Here is a 23,941-nt window from a genome sequence, read left to right on the forward strand (position 1 = left end):
ATGTACACCTGTAATATATTTTTTCTGATGCAATATATAGCATTTTTATTTCTGGAATAATGAGAACTTAGTACATGTACGTTCTAGATATTAGTTTTACCTAGCCTTTTTTGCTGAGATTAAATAGCAACAAGATTGAAACCAAGCATAGTGCAGGCCTGTAACAAAAATGTCCTCTGAAAAACTGTAATTACTCAGTTTATATAAGAGAGGCCACATGGCAATTCCCTGAAGATAATTCACATAAAAAAAATCAGTGACTTTTAATAAGGTACTTGGGTTCGTAGCACATACATAGTGATCCAGTGGAATGTAGTCCTTCTGAGATGAAAGGAATCACATAAATACAAAGGCCATGTTGCTCTTCAACAGACACTGTCCCCCCAAAGTTTTCCTGTAACTGCCATGTGCTTTCATACATCACCTACCACCAAAAAATGATACCCCCATTTTTTAAGCTACTGCTGTCTTATTGAGAAGAGAGCAAAAAGCATAAGATCCTTAGTAATGCATTTTTATTTGGTGCTATAGGGCTCCCCATCCCCATGCCCATTGTCAGTTGTAAAAATTAAAAAAAAAAAATAGCTACAAGTGCATTGTGCTGTTGGTAGTATATATTATTAGCACTGTCGACAGACCAATCTGGTTTTCTGCCATAAAAAATGAAGGAACATCAAATCATAGTAATGAATTTCAACATGGAGCTTTCAGGCACTAAGCTTTTCCTTCCCCCAATCAAGCCCCAGCAATGATCACTGTAATGTGAGAGATCAGCATTAGCCTGCCATTTACTTTCTTCCACAGACTGCCTCCCATAACTCTAAACCTTTCATCTCCAAAATGTAGAACACTACCTCTCACACAGCATGGAACAAATGGACAAAATGTGGAACACTACCTCTCACACAGCATGGAACAAATGCACAAAATGTAGAACACTACCTCTCACACAGCATGGCACAAATGGACAAAATGTGGAACACTACCTCTCACACAGCATGGAACAAATGGACAAAATGTAGAACACTACCTCTCACACAGCATGGCACAAATGGACAAAATGTAGAACACTACCTCTCACACAGCATGGCACAAATGGACAAAATGTGAACACTACCTCTCACACAGCATGGCACAAATGGACAAAATGTAGAACACTACCTCTCACACAGCATGGAACAAATGGACAAAATGTAGAACACTACCTCTCACACAGGATGGCACAAATGGACAAAATGTAGAACACTACCTCTCACACAGCATGGCACAAATGGACAAAATGTAGAACACTACCTCTCACACAGCATGGAACAAATGGACAAAATGTAGAACACTACCTCTCACACAGCATGGAACAAATGGACAAAATGTGGAACACTACCTCTCACACAGCATGGAACAAATGCACAAAATGTAGAACACTACCTCTCACACAGCATGGCACAAATGGACAAAATGTGGAACAGTACCTCTCACACAGCATGGCACAAATGGACAAAATGTAGAACACTACCTCTCACACAGCATGGAACAAATGGACAAAATGTAGAACACTACCTCTCACACAGCATGGAACAAATGGACAAAATGTGGAACACTACCTCTCACACAGCATGGAACAAATGCACAAAATGTAGAACACTACCTCTCACACAGCATGGCACAAATGGACAAAATGTGGAACAGTACCTCTCACACAGCATGGCACAAATGGACAAAATGTAGAACACTACCTCTCACACAGCATGGCACAAATGGATAAAGTGTTGAACACTACCTGTCACACAGCATGGAAGAAATGGACAAAATGTAGAACACCACCTCATGCAGCATGGAACAAATGGACAAAATGTAGAACACTACCTCTCACACAGCATGGAACAAATGGACAAAATATGGAACACTACCTGTCACACAGCATGGAACAAATGCACAAAATGTAGAACACTACCTCTCACACAGCATGGCACAAATAGACAAAGTGTTGAACACTACCTGTCACACAGCATGGCACAAATGGATAAAGTGTAGAACACTACCTGTCACACAGCATGGCACAAATGGATAAAATATGGAACAATGTATCACTTACAACTCTGACTAGGAAGTTTACAGCATGGTTAATATCTTCACACTTATTACCTCAACAAAACTACATTTTAGTGTGATTCAGTGTTATTTACCAATGCTGTTTGTTAAAACAAATTCACAACAATGACAATGTTACAGACTTCATGTCTAGCACTTAACATAGAAGACTAAATCTGCGAGTTGGTCATGAGCTGCTTCCTGTGCCCGGGGTACAGGGTTTGATTCCTTCCATCTTCATCTGCCTACCGTGTGACTCTGAGTTAGTCACTTAACCAGATAGTGCTCTTGGACTTCCCCTAAAAAGGGACATCTGTGTCCAGGAGTCTCACCTGGTTAACTAGTCAAATGTGTGGAACATGGAATTGTAAACTTTCAAAATAAGGAATATATCTTGTAATAAGGTACAGTTGAGAGCTATGCTTCCTGTTCTCACCAAATAAAGGGACACTTCTGACAATCAACTAGGATCACCAAAAATGTCAAAAAAATAGACTCAGAGACGGATGCTGCTGCACAGAGCAGCTCCAAAGTGTGGTTTCTGGTTTTAATTATAGAGTAACGTTGAGAGGTACACAGTAGGGGAGGGATAAATTAAGTAAAAAGTGATAAAAGTATAAAAAATATATTCTGCTGTGGGCAGTGCAATTACACTGTTCACAGTTTCTTCTGGTGCCATGTCTGTCACATTTTAAAGTAATCATAAAAGTTATCTGCTAAGGAAAAAATTGTCCCTGAAACTCCACTTCTGTGCAACTCCTGGCATGCTCTAGTCATATGATAACTTGACTAGAGATTGCTGGGAAGGCAGTGTGACTGGTTGCTATGGGCAACGGATTGCAGTTGGTTAGACTGCATAGTAATAAGACATAGGTTGGTCTCCCATGTCCTATTACTATGACTGGAAAAAACATCTTTGTAGTTTTTACTAGGGCACAGTAGTTCACAGCTAGGGCATGTGGTCCAGCATGCCCTGATGTAGTGCTGCCTATATCCCTGTTACTTCTCTGCCCTTGATGGTGCAATTGACAACATCATATACACATTTTATAATATGTTGGTGAACCTTATGCAGACAGTTGGCCAACCTGGAAATCTGAACCATCAGGGTCATATCACTTATCTTTGGGGCTAACTCCATTTGCTTCAGTAGCCTTTTTTTGATATTTTGCCCTATTGACCTAGCAACTGATAAACCTGAAGGTGAGGGTAGTAGGTATGTAGATTTTTTTCAAATCTGTGTCATACTATACTGGCCCTATTGTTTCTAGAGTATTGCAGTATGGAGCTATCCTAGAGACCTCTGCAGCCTCAAGGAAAACTACAGCTATATCTGCCATAAAGTTCTTGTATAGGTACTAGGAAATCTGTTGGACCCTATAAAATCTGCCAGATTTTTTGGTGGCAGGTTTTAAGAATCTGGTTGCAAAGATGTTCCAGTAAAACATTTTCAAAGAACTCAAAGACTGGGGTTACAGTGGTAGGTTTAGGTTCAACCAGCTCTGGTGTAACAGGGTAGCTGGTCATAGTCTTAGAAACTTTATTGGACGCCCATTATAAGTGTTCCATTATGAGACCAAGGATATCCCCCAGAAAAGAAATCTTTGAGTGGTAAACATGAAGAAATAGACTCCTCATCCTCTGTATCATATCTGATAGGAGGGGCATCTGAGAGTTGTATGCAAAGTCTTCCTTGTCTTCTGATGAAGAATCAGACTCTCTGTGAGGGAAGTGTCTCTTTTTTGTCTGGCCTGTGTACCTGATTTAGAGAGTTAGAAGTAGGCCTGCTGTGAGTTTTGTCACATTGTGAAAAAATCTTACAAGGGAAGTCCCTGCTGGGAAACTGGGACTCCAGGCACTGGAGTCATTGGGGCCAATAAAACCTGTGACATTGGGGGGGGGGGGGGGCATGCATTATTTATCTGTCCATATTTCAGGGCCTGAGAGTGGTATAGGGCTGATGGCTCAACTACATAGGCAATTTTGGAGGTGCGACTATGGTCCTCAAAATAGATGTCATACATTGTCAGAGCAAGAAGAGCCATTTCATTTTTACTGGATACATCTGGATGCTTAAATAAATCACTTTAGTGAAAGCAGGGTTCATGAATCCCACACCAACACAAATGTTCTCCAGGAAGGACTGACACAGACAAATAACCGGTGTCAGAGTCATGGACTAACAGTAAATGCCAAGAAATGCATAACAGTATCCTTTGGGACGTCATCCACCCCTGGTAACTATCATATTGACAACACAAACCTTAGAGTTGACCCAGTAGTCAGGGACTTAGGGACAGACATAGACAGTATTCTGTCCTTTGACCATCATTCTATGTTGTGCAACTTATAAACAAAGGTATGACATCCAGGTCCAAGGAAGTCATTGTTCCACTGTATTCGGCATTCATCAGCCCAATTATTGGTACAATGTCCCCTTTGGTATGTACCTAACCAGGCATATCTAACAAAAGGAACATCCACAGAGCTTCCTCATTAAAAGAATACAGGGCATACGTAAAATGTCCTATGAAAACTGCCTCAAGGCCCTATCACTGTATTCTGTCTCCTACAGGCTGTTGAGGGGAGATCTATACCTGTCATACAGGGAATTGTCAGTCCCCACTCTGATGAATCTTCTGCATATCTGCAAAACAAACAGCACCAGAATGACCCATTCAGAAGACTTAAACCTTGCCCGTGATATAAATAGGACCTGCTGGAGAGATAGTTATGTATCCCAGAGACTGCCCTGTCTCTGGAACAGGCTCCCCATCCATGTGAAGCAGAGTTCCTCCCTAATCCAATTCAAGTGTAACTTGGACAATCTGATGGGGAACAGGAAATTCATCCCTGGCTTGGCACCTGCAACTGTAATGGATGCAGGCAACCTGTAAATGGTTCATCTTTGAGGCCCCTGCTTGTAAATGTTTCACCTCCTGAGCCTCTGCTTACACTTATCAAGGGTACCAGAACTTGTCAGAACTTATCAGAGATTTGGCATGCATGGCTAGGCTTAAAAAGTTCCTTGTAGTTGTTAGCCCAGTAAACACTTATAAACCTATGAACTTATGTCCAGCATACCTGTAACCTGTGACATGGGATGAGGCCCAGGAGGACATGATGGAAGCTGCTGATATATCTGCCCTTGGAAGAGTTAGGCAAAGGCAAACAGGAAGGCAGGCAATGGACTCAGGGGCTGGAAACTGCCTTACTGTTATGGAATCCTCAGACCTATTAAATGCAAGAGAGTCAGGCTTCAACTCATTGTTGATATCTTCCTTAAAGGTCCAATACCCATAAATAAGTTCCTTGTGGAAATGTTCCTTAATATGACAATTAGTGGGAGGCAGGGATTCATCCAAACCAGTGGATGGCTATTCCAGTTATTCCACCTCAGAAACTCACATTAGTGCTTTCAGCTTTTAATGCAACTGCCAGACATGGAGGGCAGCTTCTTTACTTTTACAAGTCTTTCATGTGAAACCCATACAAATCTGTCAGTCTTCTGTGAGGTGAGACTTTCCTAAGCAAAAAAAGCACTTAGAATACAAATCCTTCTACAGGATGTGACACCTGCAGTTGCAAAGGCTTTTCAGGGCTGCATGAGGCATACCCTGGGAAATTAAAAAAACTCCCTGAGAAATCAGCCACTAGCAAAAGCAGTGAAGCAAACTAGCAATAAGGAAAGATTTCCTGAGTGGTGTAATTAACTTTTGAAGAGTTCTGTAGATGAAATTACAACAGTAAGGAAACATCATGGAAGTCATCCACTAGGTGGCACTGTACATACCATACACAGCAAGTAGCTTTCCAGAACTAACTTGTATTTGACCATTTGCAGTTTGCACCCTTACAGAACCTTTTTTTTTGTTATCAGCGCTCACGTGATGTGTTGTTTAAATGTAACTGGCTGATTTGCAGTGTTAGTGCCTTGTATTTATAAAGTGGTCTGACAGGGAAGCATAGCTTTCAAATCCTCCATCTTCAAAATGTGAAACATTAACTCTCATAATTTGGAACAAATGGGTAAAATGTGGAACATTTACTAACAGTGACAGCCATGAAGCTCCCATGATGGTTAAAATGTGTTGCTTTATACTTTTAAAACATTATTTTGATGAAATAATATGATACAGTATTATTTATCATGGATATCAGTTATTAAAAACACTGAATATGTCATATGTGGCAAAGCCTTTCAATGTGGAACTGCAAGGAACATGGATTTTTTTAAGATTCAGAATGAAGAACCTTCCTTATAATGAGGTGCACTTGAGGTACACTTGAGAAGTATGCAGGGAGGAGAAATTCACTCACACTGAATTGATGTATCACACTCTAAGGCACACTGTCTTGCCCTGTGCAGCTGACATAACCCTTTTGATGGACTCATCTATCTCCTTTGCCCTAAACATTAGTTTGTTGTGTACCTGAGTAAGGGTGAGTGTTTTCATGATTTTTTGTTGCCACTCTGTTTCCAAGACCTGGTGTGACCAGACTGACCACAGCTGGAGTAAACTCCTTTTGTAATGTGTTGCAGTGCTCTGTCTCGGCTGTATTCAGAGGTTTTGCTTCTTCATCACTTGTCTGAGAGCATGGAGTTGTACTACTACACCTCTCTTCATCCCATGGCTCCCCAGCGGTGTCACCCCATCGCTCGTTAAGTTTAGAGTAGTGACGATACTGGTCAAGTTCTGAACCTCCTCTGTCAGCACTGTCTAAAAATGAAGTGGAATAATTCATTAGTCATTTTCCACATTGTATATTTTAAGCCTCAGACAAGAAGGGCACAAACATTTCCCCTTCCAAAATGCAGTAACATTTGCTTACCAATATCATCTCCATATACCTGATAGAGACATTTTCAGAAACACCTACATGTGCGTTCAGTTAAACGTATAAGCCTTGGCTTTTATTATTTTTTTGGTCATCCCTTCTTCTCTAGCTTTCTGTATTTACACTCCTACTTGTCTTATTGGTTGTGGCCTTCCTTAAGCACAGATATAAACTTTTTATCTTTTATCAGTTAGATTGGTAATTACTGAAAAATGTGTGCCGATCCCATTGCCACCTGTTTGGGGCAAGTACTGCAACAGCAGAAACAGACAAATTTACTTATGTTTTCATAAGGCAAGTGTAAGTGTAGTTATGGTCATGGCCAGGAAAATGATAACATTGACATGAATAATCCAACCTACTATCTCTGCTCTACAAAAGCAGTCACTGTGTACAAACCAAATAAGGGTGAATTTTCAGAGGACTGCAGTACGCATAGATCTAGGTAATATAGCAACAGTGTAATGACTTATCCACAGGAAAACAATCTAATTTCAAATTTTGTGTATGTGGCCATAGTGTGTGCTGAAACTAATCCAAAGTCAGTAATAAAGATCAGGATTGTCATATTTGCATTCCAGGATTATGACCAAGTCTTGGATTTGGAGGACTTACTGGTTTACAGAGTACTGTCTTCCTTTCCTCTTCCTAACCTTGTCTCCACCCCCCCCTTTTCCCTTTCTTCCCCTTCTTGTAAATGTTTCACCTCCCAAGCCTCTGCTTACACTTATCAAGGGTACCAGAACTTCCCCTTCTTGTATGAACCATGCTTTTCCTGCACTGAGAATGGTGAGGAAGGTATTGCTGTCATCTGGGCAATTGCTATAGATTGTTTACAGGCCTAAATGCACTGTAGAACATACATGTGCAACAGAAAGCTTGCCCTTTTCTTATTACTGTATGCTATGAATCTGCATCAGTGATCTTACCTATAAACACAAAAGTGGACTTCTAAGGAGTGAGGTATTTGCTAATCTGTTACTTAAGACTAAGGTAGTCAAGGCTAAGGTAATCTGTATTTATTGACTGGTCAAATAAACGTGGAGTAAGATGAAGTGCTAAAGTGAAATAATAATAATAATAACCATAACCACAGTACATTAATTAAATAATATTTGCTTTGTGGTGTTATAAAGTGAACAAAATGTCACTTAAAAAAGACCATCCAATCAAATGACTATCCAATCAACCAATCAAATGCCTATATGTACTGTATATCTGTGCAAATGATGTGACACCTCAATGGCTGTGTACTAAGGTACATGTTCTGTACTGATGCATTTACAGCAAAACTCATATATAACATCTGTAAGTTAGAAGTTTTGTACTTCTAGGGCATACCTCATTCTGGTGTAGCCAACTGGGCTGGACTGAGGCTGTGAAACCTGAACAGCTAATCATGCGATTATGAACAGAACTGCATTGTTGCTATTCCAGAATCCAGTGTAATGCCAGTAGGAATGCCCCCTCCATCAGGGACACTTTAGTTGTAGCACACAGTCCTCTTTACAGTAAAACCAAGGGCAGAGGCAAAGCTGCAAGTTCCAAATCATGTGTTTTTCCATTATAAAAATGAGAGTAAATTCTGCCTGTTTTGGGTTTTACTTTATGAAGAATGGACTGTAGGACCACAGAGCCCCCCTCCCACTGGGTCACTGGAAAGTGTTGGCTTTTTAGTGGACCCAATCATGAAGCTTGTGAATGCATACAGCTAACTCCAGTCTTGACCATGGTACATTTATAGGACAAATGTTTGCAATACCTCTGGTCAGTGAAGGAAAAAATCCTTACTAGCCTGGTTACCCTTCTGTTATCTGGACTGCTAACTGAACCTGGATCACCAAACATGTAAGCAGATGTCTAACCTAATAATATATCTGTATAAATTGTTTCAAATGCATTAACTTTATTGGAGTGTTTTTACTTCTACCACATATCCTTTCTTGACAGTGCAATTTCTGAGACACATTAAACATGTACACATTGATGATTACCTTATAATCTTGAGTCATTATTTCATGCCCCTCACATCACTTCTTCCTTTGACAATATGTAGACTTGTTGTGTCTTTCGGCTTTTTCCCAGTTAGGGGTCGCCACAGCGGAACTCCGGTCTGCTAATGATTGGCAGTAGATTTTTACGTGCCGAGTTGCCGGCCCTGACGTACAACCTTCAACGATGGTACGCCCATTCATGCATGTCTCCACACAGAAGACGCTCAAACTGAGTATCAAACAGGACAATATGTAGACTACAACTCCAAAATCTTTCTCTTTGCTGCAGACTATTCAGGACTTTTCAGAAAGTTCTAGTTGTGAAAAAGTAATAACCCTTCTAGACTTTTATCTCAAGAACTGTACCCAGTTGTATAAAGTAACTTTGTTAGTAGTTCCATGTCATCATTAAACCTGACTTAAGAACTAATATATTTTAACCGCATTATCAAAGAACTTCATTTACTTTTATTTAAATTCTCAAAATAAAATGTGATTTTACCAGCTTTGAAAGTTTCATTTCTCTTTTAAGGACTGTAGAATTCCATGATTTTTGCCCTGTGGACATTTGTACAGAACTTGCAATGTTACTCTACCAGAATATTGTTATATTCACAATGCCTGACGTGTGTCTGAATCTAGTTTAGTTTGAACAATTCACTTTCTCACTGTATTGAATCATGACTAGAACTAGAGTAATCCACCCTAAAATGCATCAAGACTGTGCATCTTTCTGGTTACTAGTTTAAATGTTCATAAATAAACACATTTCGATCAATATGAAGATTGCATTGCTGTCACAGACATAAATTATATTTTGCAAATATATCAAATTCAAATCTTTCAGCAATATTACCCAGTCATCTAGCATACAGCCTCGTTCTGGTTATTTTCTGATTTGGGTGTTGCTGTCACAAAAGTTGATTTGTGTTTTGTACATCTCCCCTGATACTTAATTTTCAAATTATACTGTTAGCCCATTGTAAACAGCTGATCTGATCTCCTACCACTCCAGACATCTACATTACAATAACAGGATGCTAGTTTATCTGCTGTTCACTGGATACTGACTTATAGTGCCTTTGAATGCTGATTACACAGGTTGCATACCCACTGCTAACTGTACTGAACGTTTTTATTCTGTCATATTTCAGGATGATCTAAAATTATCATGGTATATGAGTATGCTAATGCTGAATATATTTAAACATAAGTAAAATCAAGTGTTTAATTATTATATCCTAGTGTGAGTGTTTTATTTTGACACTTTTCTCCTTAGGCTAGAACTACCTGGAATGTTTTGGCCAGCAGAAATAAATAAATAAGTAAACCAACAAATAAATAAATTCTCTGTGTTACATGACGGAGCAGATATCAACACAGAAACTGATCTCATCAGGCTGGTTGAAATACTGTCAAGGGTTAAGATTCATACAGATTGCGAGTTGCACAGCTGTTGAGATGTCCAATCATTTGCTTTTACATACATTCTGGCATCTGATTGGAAGGTCTGGTAATAAGTAAAACATCACTTCACTCAGTCATATTACTATGAGGACAGCAAAGTGATACCGAGTAGCTGTGTGTTTCCACTGACGAGGATAAACTTCTACACATAAGGTGACTGTAGGTGCTTAATGAAAACTAGTACTACAGGTGACCGCTATATAAAATGCATGATTATTGGTGAGTCAGAAGTTTGGTACAATGTTCATTGCATGTGATACCTGGTTACTTATTTATTTTTGCAGCTTATTACATTTTTGCTAGCCACACATGTAGAAATGCACATTCCATTTTGAATTATTCTAATCTTTATTAACACTGAGTTCCATTGTAGTGCTTTGCCTTCCTTCCTTCCCTACGAATAGGAGGACATTGTACAGATTCCCTGTTAAATGGGAAATGTCCTCACAAGTGATCGTAGCAGTGTGAGCCAGGCCACTGACAGCAGCTGTGTGGTGTAGCTATACCCATTATTTTTGGCAATGTAGGAGTCAAGGATGTGCAATGATATGAGGGGGTGCAAATGCCCCACAGCAGCAACACCTGTGTACCATCCTCAAAGCATGTTGCACATTTTACCATGCACTTGTCCTCTGTAGGAGGTCAGCCTGATACAGGTAACACTTTTTACCACACCCCCAGAAAAGGGCTGCAACCTGTAAATTGCTAAACTATTTTCTCTGGCTAACCCTCTGATGACCCAAGACATTTCCTGGATCTGGGCAGCAAGCCACACTGATGATTTATGCTACTGCAGTGTGTGCTTCTCATGTTTAACATAAGGTGCAGTTAGTGTTTGTGGATACTCTTGTGGTCTTTAAACACTACAACAAGGTTACATGTTCATATAATTCCAATGTATTAAAATTCTAAAGTTATACAGTGCAGTCCTACCTACATGGGGTATATTTCATTCTGTAAAGCAGTATATTTTATTTCAGTTTCACTCCTTAATTTGATCTTGAACAAAGATTTTTCAAATCATAAATAAAGCTGGCATCTATGTGTCTTCTCCAGATTTATGAAAGTTTATTCTCAAGCTTTTATGTATTAAACTGATTGTCTCACAGTTTGACAAGCATTATCACTGTAAGAGATTGTGTAACTCTACATATAAGCCCACAAGGAATCACCTGGGAAAGAAATGCTTTAAAAAACTTCACAGCTTTATAAGACATCATGCTAATCAGAATGTCAGTTAAGTGAACGAAATCAGAAAATTGTAGAAATAATATTCCTTCTTACCAGGGTTGTTTCTCCGCCGATAGGAATGTCTTCTCCTCCGGACTCGACGATACCCACAGTCAAAGTCTTCAGTCAGTGGAGATCTTGGAAGGCTATCTGCCTAACAGAGGAAAGCTTCGGTGAGGCCAAAGGACATAGCTTGGTTTTAAGTTGCTATTACAGAATGAAGCATATCTTAGAAGTCTGCATACTGTATACTGGGAAATCTTGAGTTAGAAATGCTGACCATGATAAACTTAGAGCACTGGAGTTATCTTAACATTTCCTATCTTCTGCACTTTGGTTCAGTGTGGAATTTCAGATACGGGTAAATATAGAGTTTTGGCATGCTTTAACCATTTGTAGGGGTTTCTTCTGCTTCCTACAGCTTGGGTCAGTACCTGCTGGTCAGATTGCACGGCTTTCATTACGGTGCACTGCATCTTCTGTAGTACCATGTGCAGGTGACTGGCCTCTGCCTTACTACCTGGATACCTGTCTGTCAAATGTTCATATCAGAGCTGTAGCGAGGTCTGTTGGCACCCTAGGCAATTCCCAATGGCAACCCCCCCCAACCAGAGTACAGTGCTGATTTTTTTTCCTATCAATTTGCCCCTGTGGCAGCTACACGGTCACAGTTACAGCTTTGATTATTATTGAAAGCAAAGACAGAAAGCTTTAGGCATGGTCAAAGGCATAAATCTGAGCCATACCTCTCAACCTCTTAGAGCAAGAAATCTGGACAAAGCCATAAGTAATGGGGGTGAGACAAAGGCCCCAAAACAGGGACACTTTTAAGTATTGCTCTTCCAAACTTAGAAAGTTGATAGAATAACAGGTTTTGCATTAGCATGAATTTTCTGAAGGGTATTAAATCTGAAACTCAAATGTCTGTCATTATTTTTTGAACTTCAACCCTGAATGATTTGGCAGAAAACTGCAATTTTATGATAAACAGCCAAAAATATGAGGCAAAAATCTGCACATTCTGCAAAAATCTGTACAGTTGAGAGGTATGAATTCTGAGCTGACTGTGATTAAATTCCCAAGAGAAAAATGTTAGTGATGCGACTGAGAGCTATGGTGGCATTGGCATAATGGCAAAGGCCCTTACCTCACAGATATAAAGTATAGGGCTTGATTCTGACCACTGGTCAATGGCTAGGCTTGTAGTAGTCTATAGATTGTTAGCCTAGTATTTACCTGTGAACCTATAATCTAGGACAAGAGTGATTAGTTGCCAAAATTACCTCTGACATGTTTTACCTATGTTGTCCATTAGCACAACTGGTTAAGTGATGTAGGAATGTACAGTGAAGCTGAATGAATCTTGGTTCAAAATCCACAAAATTATTTTGGGGATGGGGGTTGGTATAATGGTTAAGATGTTTCCCTCACAGCCAGAACGTACAGAGTTTGATTCTCATCTTTGAAAAGGAAATTGACTAGGCTTAAAATGGCCCGCAAAGGCAGCTAACCTAGTGCTTACCCATAAACCAATATACCTACTGTTGTGAATCAAAAGTGAATTGATGAAAAACTCATAATCCCAAAAAGCAGAACAACTGGCACATACTGTTGCAGTGGGAGATGGGGCACAGATATAAATTACATCATTTGATTCTGACCTCTGGATATTGGCTAGATTTGTAATAGTTTGCAGATTGATTGTCTAGTATTTACCTATGAACTTATAAACATTAATGACTTCTGAAGGCTTTTCATGACACAAGCTTTGTCACAAAATACCAGCCCAAGCAAAACAGAGGAAAGTAATACCGTTGTGGCCTTGGAATTGTTGGTGTATTCAGTTACAGAGGAGGTGTGTTGGGTAGGGAGTTTGCCACCAGTAGTGTTTTGTGTTAGCTGTGCATGAGATGGAGTTTTTGAGTTAAGATTATTAGTGTTTTTGTTTCAGACTGTTGGGTTTTGGTAATGTTGTATATGGCAGTGTATAATTCACTAGTTAGTCATGCCACTCAGAGTATGGGCACATTAAAGCCAGTGAAGAAGAGTATGGCTGCATATCTGCTTCTCACAACACCATCATCATCATCATCATCAAGCCCCTATTTCCACTTTTCTACATGAGATTGGGATGTTGTGTCAACTGTCGCCTTCTCTCCCTGTCCAGTATTACTCTCCTACCTTCTTTGACAGACATGCCTGACTGTAAATGGCCTCTCTCATGCAGTACATCCATGATTTTCCTGGCCATCCTCGTTTCCTCTTGACTTCTTCCTGTCTGTCACAAATCTTCTTGACTAGATTGTCTTCTGCTTTTCTGCACTTGTGCTTGAACCAATATAATCTATTCTCTTTGACTTTCTCTGCAATTGGAGCTACTTTGGTTTCTTCTCTGATGTCCTCATTTCTTTATCTGTTCCTCAGTGTACATCCTACCACCCATCTCGGACACTTCATCTTCATCACCTCTAGCTTCAACTGCTCTGCCATTACTGCCCAGGCTTCTGTACTTTGCAGTAAGTCTGGTCTCACAACTGTTTTGCATATCTTACTTTTCAGCTTCTTTGGCATTCTTCTGTCATACAGCACCCCTGACACTCTGTTCCAGTTGGCTATGACCCCTCTCATTCTAGCTTTGACCCTTCTCATTCAGACTTCACTTCTCCTCACTTCTCCTCACTCACCCCTCCCAGGTACTTGAAACTGTCAACCTGTTGCACTATTTCCCTTCTATCTCAATTCTCAGCTTCTTCTGATTTCCTCCATTTACAGTTGTCTTATTTGTACTCAGTTTCATCCCATGTGCCTTCAGTTTTGCATTCCTTTCCCTATTCTTTGCTGAAGTTCTTGCTGCCTGTAATGCCACATCATCTGCATACAGCAACTTTAACCTAATTGATAATGTAGTCCATCACCAGTATGAGCAGCAGTGGGTTCATAGCTGAACAATGATGCAAACCCACTCCCACTGGAAACCCCTTTGAGAGTCTGAACACTGTTCATACCTGACTCGTTGTGTCCTTATATGTTTTATTTTATTTTTATCCTTTGTTGACTGGGTTAGTCCCATTAGGCTATTAGCCACTTTTTAGGATAGAACTGAGGTGGTATTTATACTATTAGGGGAAATTTGGCCAGGGCATCGAGGGACTTCTCCTACTCATGATCAGCACTCATGGTGTTGTTGTACATGAGTACATGCACATGCCCCATTCCTAGCACAGAGGATGCTGGGAAGATGGTGTGTGAGATGGAACATCAACAAAAGGGAGTGAAGGTGAATGCCAGCTTGGAAAAAGTAAGCAGTGTTGTAGCAGAAGGCTCGGAGGAAACTCTGCAAAGAAAGCTTTTTGATGGAATGAGAAGACAGAGAGGATTGTATAGTTACACCCCTCCAATAGGGACTGTTGTGGGATGCTATACTTTAAGAAAAAATCAACCAAAGTGAGCTAGAGAATAAGGTTTTGTAGGGAGACATTATGCAAAAAATAGATGAAGGAGATAGAAGTAATGTCAGAAGGAAGCAGTGAAAAGAATATGTACTCATAGACAATAGAAGCTACATGAGAAGGAGCTAGAGAAAAAAAGAAAAGGACAGTGTGAAAAGAAAATTAATGGTAAGACTGCAAAGCATAAGAGTAAAGTAAATTCACAGATACAAGGTATGGGAGAATGTAATTTTGCCTTTGGGGGTACAAGCACAAGAAGTAAGAGCATTTATCTTGATTAACAAAGAGACATTTAGTGATATTTTCTTTGAGACTGTACAAGATATGGGGTGATTTTTGTGTGAATATGAAAAAAAAGCAAAATGGCAATCCTTGAAATGAATATATAATAAAAGGATCTTTTTGAGAGACTTAAAAGACAGTTCACATACAGTTTTGAACTGAAGTGGAAAGAAAAACTTTAAAAGAACATTTAAAAAATATATGTAAAGCAATAATAGACATGCCAAAAGTTTATGATAATAGGGGTTTACGGACAGAGGCATGGGATTGCAGTCATTCTGGAAATGGAAATAATTGTACATATTCCAAGTACTATAAATGTTGACCGTAACAGGGACATTGCAAAATATTGGGAACAACCAAGGACATGTTAGTTTTGTGGAAAAGAAAGACATTTCTGGTACGCGAAAGGGCTTATCCATCTTGTTCTGTTCTAATAAAGGAAGATTTTACAGCATCGTGGTGGTCTTCTATCTGGTGTTTTTATCTATCTACATTGCTACTATTTTCGACAGAGGAGACCTTTGGAAGTTCAGCTGACTTGGTGTTTCTTTGGACTTACAGTTTCCTTTTTCACGTCCCAGCTGTCTTCACATTATGGATGCTGCTAATGTCGAGTTGGACTATATGCCAGATAAACATATTCTGGCGAGAAAATGGTATGGTTTAACAGAGTCAAAAAATAATCCGCTTCTAGAAATGGATTTGTTGTTACCTGCTGTTATTAATGAAAATGTTAACATAGACACTCAAAGAGACTTTAATATAGCCTTTAAGGAACTTGAAAATGCACTTTACAGGCTCTATAGATTAAGTTGGCAAAGGCGTCATCTTGAAGCCTGTTTGCACTTCAAAGTAATCCCTAGGGGTATGAGAGTTCTGTGTATGCCGACATACGGCGAGAATCACCCAGAACTTCTAAGGAAATGGCAACAACTGAACTTAGACCTGGGACTTAACTATATAAGACTGCTTATAGATTACTTCTTACCCATTGAGAAAGAACTCTCTCAGAAATCAGATACATTGCTTAAAGACATTATATCGAAATTTAAAGGGGAAATGTTCTCTCAAAGGCTAGATACTTTGCACACTCAGATATCTTCCTATAGTGAAAAACTCCAACAAGTTAAAATGAGAAAGCTACAAAGAGACAATATGGACTTTCATAATGGTCAGGTGTTCTCCTGGCCCAGATACCGTAATAGCAGAATGGAATCCGTGGGCCATAATAACACTACTGAAACGAATGTTTCTTTGACAAATGAAAGTAATAAAGTGAAAAATCAGTGCCAGAAAACGTTGAAACTCCATCCAAGCAGTTTATTCACTAACTGATAAAAACAGACCAAAAATGAAGACACCAAAAACTGTTGTTAACGCTTTTAAAACCACAAATCGACATGCGTGAAAGTAATGCTGTTCATCCTTCATCTAACATTTCCCTTTTAAAAACTGCTACTCTAGTCAATGATACTCGGGTTCCTTGTTCCACGCCTATGAATGAAACCACTCAAGGCACTACAGACACTCCCCCTCCCAACCAGCAAGCTTTGAAAAAATCATACAGTAGCACGATTGGTGCTAAACCTAAAGTGAAACAAGGGAACTTGGAAAGTTTTTTACCACTTCCCTCCAAGTTCCGAAAATTACCACAAGACAGATCCAGCAGTCGAGGGAGATCGAAGCGAAAGTTCTCAGGGGATTATCCAAGCAACAGGAGTTGACAGAGAGATTAAATGATCTGGTCTTTAATTTATCTAGACGTGCCCTTACAGCATCTGATACAGCTCTGCTTAATAAAGGATTGACTTACATACCGGCTCAGGTCAGTAATGTTAGCGAACTTTTAGTGGATTTAAGACTGTTTTCACGTTCTATTGCTCTGGAAACCAGCTTTAGTAAAGCTAAACATCCTGAGAAATTGAACGCTAATGATACTCAGTTCAAAAGAAAAAGTACATTTACGCCTACGCTACTTCCTGCTGTTGACTGTTTTCTAAAAGCGTGCGAGAATGATGTTTATAGCTCTTCTAATGATTTTGCAAAGAAAGACTTATATTACAATGTTTCACATGCAGAATGGGACACCATTTATTCTTTACAAAGAGATATGAATGTGATTGTGAAACCAGCTGATAAAGGGGGAGGGATTGTCTTGCTGGATTATGATATGTATCATACTAGTATGGTGAATATGCTAAAAGATGAAGCCACATACACTAAAATTGAACATTCTCATTTAAATAGAATTATATATGAAGTTCATCAAGAGCTCTATGATTTTCTGATGTGTCGCCAAATTAATCATGATTTATACTCTTACTTTTTAGTTGCGCAACCTAGGATACCTTACATAAAAGGGTTACCCAAGGTCCATAAGAATATGATACCACCTCCTTTACGCCCCATTGTTGTAAGTAATGGTTGGATCACTGAAACTATGTCCGTGTTTATTGAAAAGAAACTTAGACCTATAGTTAATAACATTCCATCCATTCTTAAGGACTCATATCAGTTATTAGAAATTCTAACACACTTTGATGGAGGTCTCCCTGGAGATTGTTTATTAATTACCATGGACATGAAAAGTCTTTTTACTTCTATCCCGAACAACTATGGATGTGAAGCAATTAGACATGTTATTAATGATAGTGGATCCTTTAATAATGATGACCAAATTCTTCTTAATGCTGTTTTACAGCTTGTACTTAATAATAATGTCTTTCTATATGGTAAGGAACTTTTTACAACAGTGGGGAGTGGCCATGGGCACTCCTTGCGCAAACACTTATGTGAACCTTGTGGTTCACTATTGGGAAAACACATACCTTTTTAACAACCCCCTTTTTAAAAAAAAATGTTACTCTATAAGCGTTTTGTAGACGATGTCCTTATCTTCTGGAAGGGGACCATAGAAGAATTCAAACTCTTTGTTACATATTTAGAATCTACTACCTCCTTTTTTAGATTTACGATGGAGTATTCTGACACTAAGATAGACTTTCTAGATGTTACGATTACAAAAGATGCATTGGGTCTCCTACATACTTCTATATACAGGAAACGGTGTTGGAAAAACACGCTTTTAGAGTTTAACAGCATGCACCTGAGACATGTCTTCAGAAATATTATAAAAAGTCAGTTTATGAGGGTGCAGAAAATATGTAGCGACCCCGAAGATTTGTCTACACAACTAATGGACTTAGAACATTTATTTATAAACAGAGGTTATGAGCAATCATTAATTGATTCTGTTAAACAGTCCTTAAAGATAACTGAGACACCATATGAAGGCACTATGCGACGACATATGTCACATTATAATGGAAAACTTAATAAATATGAAATAACTTTTCAGACTAGGTATACTAGCGATAATAAATACATTATTAATATTATTAAAAAGAATTGGCATATTTTACAAACTGACACAGACATTAAAAAATGTATAGGAGAAAGACCTGTGTTTGTATATAAAAATAGCAAGAATTTGAAAAGGCTATTATGCATTGAGAAGTTTAGGGAAGTTGATTCACCAGTTATCCCTAGGTCTCTAGTTCATATAACAGGAACTTATCCATGCAATGCTTGCAATATGTGTCCATATATCTCTAAGGAACAAGAATTCAAACATCCTTTTATGAACCTTTATTTTAGACCTAGATTTAAAGGTACCTGTAATAGCTCTAACTTGATATATCTCGCAGACTGTTGTCATTGCAATGTGTTTTATATAGGCATAACAACAAGAATGCTAAAAGAGAGAATTTATAATCATTTACACGACATAAAAAGAATGATGTGAAGAATGCATTATTTAAACATATAAAGGACAATGTTGGACATACTTTTAGGTTTAGGATACTACAGGTCACCAAATCCAATATACGTAAAGGTGATATATTCAATGAACTGGAAAATGTAGAACTATCTTGGATACTACGCTTTAAAGCACAACACCCACCTGGCCTCAATCAATACATTAGTATAAGATCTACACTTAAGAAACGTAGTTTGAAATAAATACCTAATATATATTTTTAATATATGGGATTTTATAGTGTCCCCTGATTTATAATCTGTAGGTATTGCACAATGTGATATATACATATACATATGCTTTAGATAAGAATTTTTAACTCATATTTCTTATTTAATATTTTATATACATTATATTTTTATATTGTATATTTTATGACATGATATATTTCATGACCTCATTTTTTGATATTGTACATAATGTTTTGATAGTGAGTTAATACTTTACAGAATGTTTTTTCTGAAATGTATATCATTTAAATGTTTAATCTATCAACTGATATATTAGCTATTGTTACTTCAACATTTTATTAGCTCTTCAAGTTTATTTTATATTAGTGATAGATTTAATATTTTAACCTTTATTTTTTAATTTTTTATATTTCTTATTGTTTTTATACATATGAATTCACATTTTTTATTATATATGAAAATGGTCTCATTCCTCAGTGTCACCTTATATAGAAGCCTATACATATTCAGTTTACTATAAACTTTTATAATAATGAATTTATTGTTCTTATATTTGATTCAGATATAGACACATATATATTTTGCTTCACCTTTTGAGACTTGCTTCAAAAAGATTCTTATGGTATTTGTTTTTTTTTTTTTTTTTTTTTTTGGATTTATATATTGTTTTGGTAGCTAAAAGCATATATTTTGATTTATTGGTTTAAATGAATATTTATATTATATATATTCTTTTAACATTTTTTTATCATATACCATATATTTATGCTTTCTGCAATTTTAAATAAACTGCATAGGTTTATTTATTTATATACTTTTGCAAGTCCTTTATACATATTTTTACACATTGATTCTGATTTAATTTGATTTTATATTATAACAGGATCAACAGAAGTTAACTATCCAGGATACACCACGAAAACACCTTCTTTTGACAAAAAACTCTTTATTCCAAGGTAAAAAATCGAGATAAGCGCTTTCACTTGCGATGCAAGCTTCTTCAGATCAAATAATAAGTGTGGTACAATGGTTTTTATATCTCTAGTTGTAATCTCTAATCACTTGATTGACAAATTCATTAAATGCATTCAATTAAGCAATCAAAGCCTCACCCAGTAGTGAGCAACATTTTCTTGCGTTTAGTAACTGCAAGGCTTCTCTGTAAAAATGTGGATATCATCTATTATTTATGAAATACACATTTAGCCTTAATATTATATGACATTATGTTGCACACAGTGTTTTAATTATGTTAGATTCTCAATCAGACGCATAATAGATTTAACATTTGGTGCAACTCTACATTTATAGTTGATATCTAGCTATAACGCAACTTTCCAATTCCATTGCTTAAATACATTACTGTTGTTAAAATACTGGTAATCTTTCCATGTGCTTAAATATTCCATCTAAATAAAACAAATAGATATGAAAGTAAAATAAAATAAGATAAAATAAAGTAAAATGAAACATATCAAATATCTCGTCCAATTCTAAACACATTCAACCAATGAAACAGCATGTCACTTAGGTTTGTGTTTATAGCATCTTAAAATTCATATATTTATATGCGACTATATGTTCAAACCATTTTTAAACATATTTCTGTGTTAAAACATAACTATGACAGAGAATCACTGAAATCAAACTGTCATTGAGTGAAATACAGAGTTATTACATGAGTATGAATGATGATGCATTTTATCAGGTGGATATACAAAACTTAGAATCATTCATAGTCACTGTGCAGCGCTTCGCTTAAAATTCATAAATTTATATGCTTCTGTTCTTTCTAAGCATTTACATCTTGTTTATAGAGTTAACGTGTATATAATGTATAACATGATATGACAATCCCATAATGTCGCTAAATAAATAGCGAATTATAGTTTGTAGCTCCCCCATCATTTTGTCAAATGGTGGCACTGTTATTCGAAGACTATTACTGAGTCTTTGTACATCATTGTGTGCCTATATATATGAATATGAATGTCATATATAGACCCTAGTCATCAAATATAGCTAAGTAATATAACTAAATGATTTATGAAAATTACAAAAATTATAAATCACTAATCTGTTGATAACATATATCAAAAAAATATATAAATAATAATATAGATAATAATGAATGAATAAATATATAAGTGACCAAATATATGTATGGCTTCTGTAAGTATTATCATCACTATTAATATATATAGTCTCATATGAATTAATTAATATAAATATGTATATAGTGTGTAGAATTATCATCTGTGTGTATGAGAATATAATAAAATATAATAAAAAGTAAATAATAAATCACATAAATATACAACTAAATATCGAAGATGTAAACTTCTAGATATGACTTAAAAGTATATATTGTAACTTGTGTCTGATGGTTTATACACATTACAACTCTTTTTTCTTGTCATTCATTCAGAAACAAGTACAGATAAGAGTCAGAACTGTGTATTGCAATAGTGAAGCAACTTGGTTGATCAAATGTCAGATGTTAAATTGACATGTCCACAAAATATGTAATGCTCACATTTTATCAAACATTTAATGTTGATCACATTGTCATATTCTGCTTTGGCTTCATCTCTTGATGTCAAATATTTGTCTAATTATGCCCTGCTATAATAAATTAAATTGTCAGACATTCAGGAGCCTGTATGGCTCCAACTGAATCACATATAAAGTGTTCAGATGGACAACACCTCTACTGTGAGTCGCTGTAGCTCATCCTACATCATTCGCTAAGCCTGACAATGGTGTACTAGACTTAAAAAATACTGCAATTGGTCTCTGGTCTCTTCAACGAGAGTAATATATTTGGTCTCGTGGATTGGGCTACTTTAGGCTATGAGTTATGGAGTAGTTCTGTCATGTATTATTTTATCTTGTTTTTATTTTGGTTTTTGTTCTTATTAGTTTAATCAAATGATGAATTTATCAAGACATTTTCAATTCATTAAAACAGCGGATTGCCCTTTCTTTCGATGTCTTAAATGTTTACTAATTAAATTAGCAAGAAGGACCTGCTAAACTATAGACAATTATTTATCTAGAAATAACCAAGTTTCATTACATGTTGTATCGATATAAAAATGATGAACTAAACAATATAATACCTCTGTTTAGAATGGCATGTAAATGAACTGGCTGATATATAAGCCTATCAATATGACAAAATAATACCTAGAAACATCTGCAATGGATGGTAAAGATAAATAATATAGAAGTAAGCAATAAGAAGCTAATAAAAAATACAACTATGAACAATGAAAAGTATAAGAAATGTATGTATATAATTAGTGAAGTAGCCTGTCTATCTAAACCAAAAAATTAATTTATTCCAGGAATGGTTTCACTGATACATAGTTATTCTCTTTTTTGGAATTATAACAGGATCAAGTAAATAATTCCTTGCTGAACACGCAGTTTATGCTCATGGAGCTATACACCTTTTAGCTGTCTTTAGCCATTTTGATTGAATTATTGATTTATTTAGTTAATTGACACTTGTTAAGCTTGATGTCTTTTGTATAAAAGAAGTGCTTTTTCAATGTAAAAATTGATCTGAAGAAGCGTACTGGGTCTGGTACACGAAAGCGCTTATCCATCTTGTTCTGTTCTAATAAAGGAAGATTTTACAGCATCGTGGTGGTCTTCTGTCTGGTGTTTTTATCTATCTCCATTTACAGTTGTCTTATTTGTACTCAGTTTCATCCCATGTGCCTTCAGTTTTGCATTCCTTTCCCTATTCTTTGCTGAAGTTCTTGCTGCCTGTAATGCCACATCATCTGCATACAGCAACTTTAACCTAATTGATAATGTAGTCCATCATCAGTATGAGCAGCAGTGGGTTCATAGCTGAACAATGATGCAAACCCAGTCCCACTGGAAACCCCTTTGAGAGTCTGAACACTGTTCATACCTGACTCGTTGTGTCCTTATATGTTTTATTTTATTTTTATCCTTTGTTGACTGGGTTAGTCCCATTAGACTATTAGCCACTTTTTAGGATAGAACTGAGGTGGTATTTATACTATTAGGGGAAATTTGGCCAGGGCATCGAGGGACTTCTCCTACTCATGATCAGCACTCATGGTGTTGTTGTACATGAGTACATGCACATGCCCCATTCCTAGCACAGAGGCTGCTGGGAAGATGGTGTATGAGATGGAACATCATCAAAAGGGAGTGGAGGTGAATGCCAGCTTGGAAAAAGTAAGCAGTGTTGTAGCAGAAGGCTCGGAGGAAACTCTGCAAAGAAAGCTTTTTGATGGAATGAGAAGACAGAGAGGATTGTATAGTTACACCCCTCCAATAGGGACTGTTGTGGGATGCTATACTTTAAGAAAAAATCAACCAACGTGAGCTAGAGAATAAGGTTTTGTAGGGAGACATTATGCAAAAAATAAATGAAGGCGATAGAAGTAATGTCAGAAGGAAGCAGTGAAAAGAATATGTACTCATAGACAATAGAAGCTACATGAGAAGGAGCTAGAGAAAAAAAGAAAAGGACAGTATGAAAAGAAAATTAATGGTAAGAATGCAAAGCATAAGAGTAAAGTAAATTCACAG

The 23,941-nt window shown here is 37.2% G+C and overlaps 1 protein-coding gene across 2 annotated transcripts in view; it reads right to left on the reverse strand.

Annotated features, from left to right (window-relative positions):
• Positions 1–23,941, reverse strand: part of KCNH6 (potassium voltage-gated channel subfamily H member 6) — a 1,196,060-nt gene that overhangs the window by 81,342 nt on the left and 1,090,777 nt on the right. The window contains exons 12-13 of one of the 2 annotated variants that reach the window (XM_044055207.1): positions 11,673–11,772; positions 6,522–6,809 (exon numbers count right to left, since the gene is read on the reverse strand). In XM_044055207.1, coding sequence (XP_043911142.1) covers positions 6,522–6,809; positions 11,673–11,772 — 388 coding nt within the window. The remainder of the gene's footprint in view (positions 1–6,521; positions 6,810–11,672; positions 11,773–23,941) is intronic. The other variant, XM_044055208.1, reaches the window with a different exon arrangement.

Source organism: Protopterus annectens, chromosome 13.part0 (genome assembly GCF_019279795.1).
Source record: "Protopterus annectens isolate FY-2018-M chromosome 13.part0, PAN1.0, whole genome shotgun sequence".
NCBI lineage: Eukaryota > Metazoa > Chordata > Ceratodontiformes > Protopteridae > Protopterus > Protopterus annectens.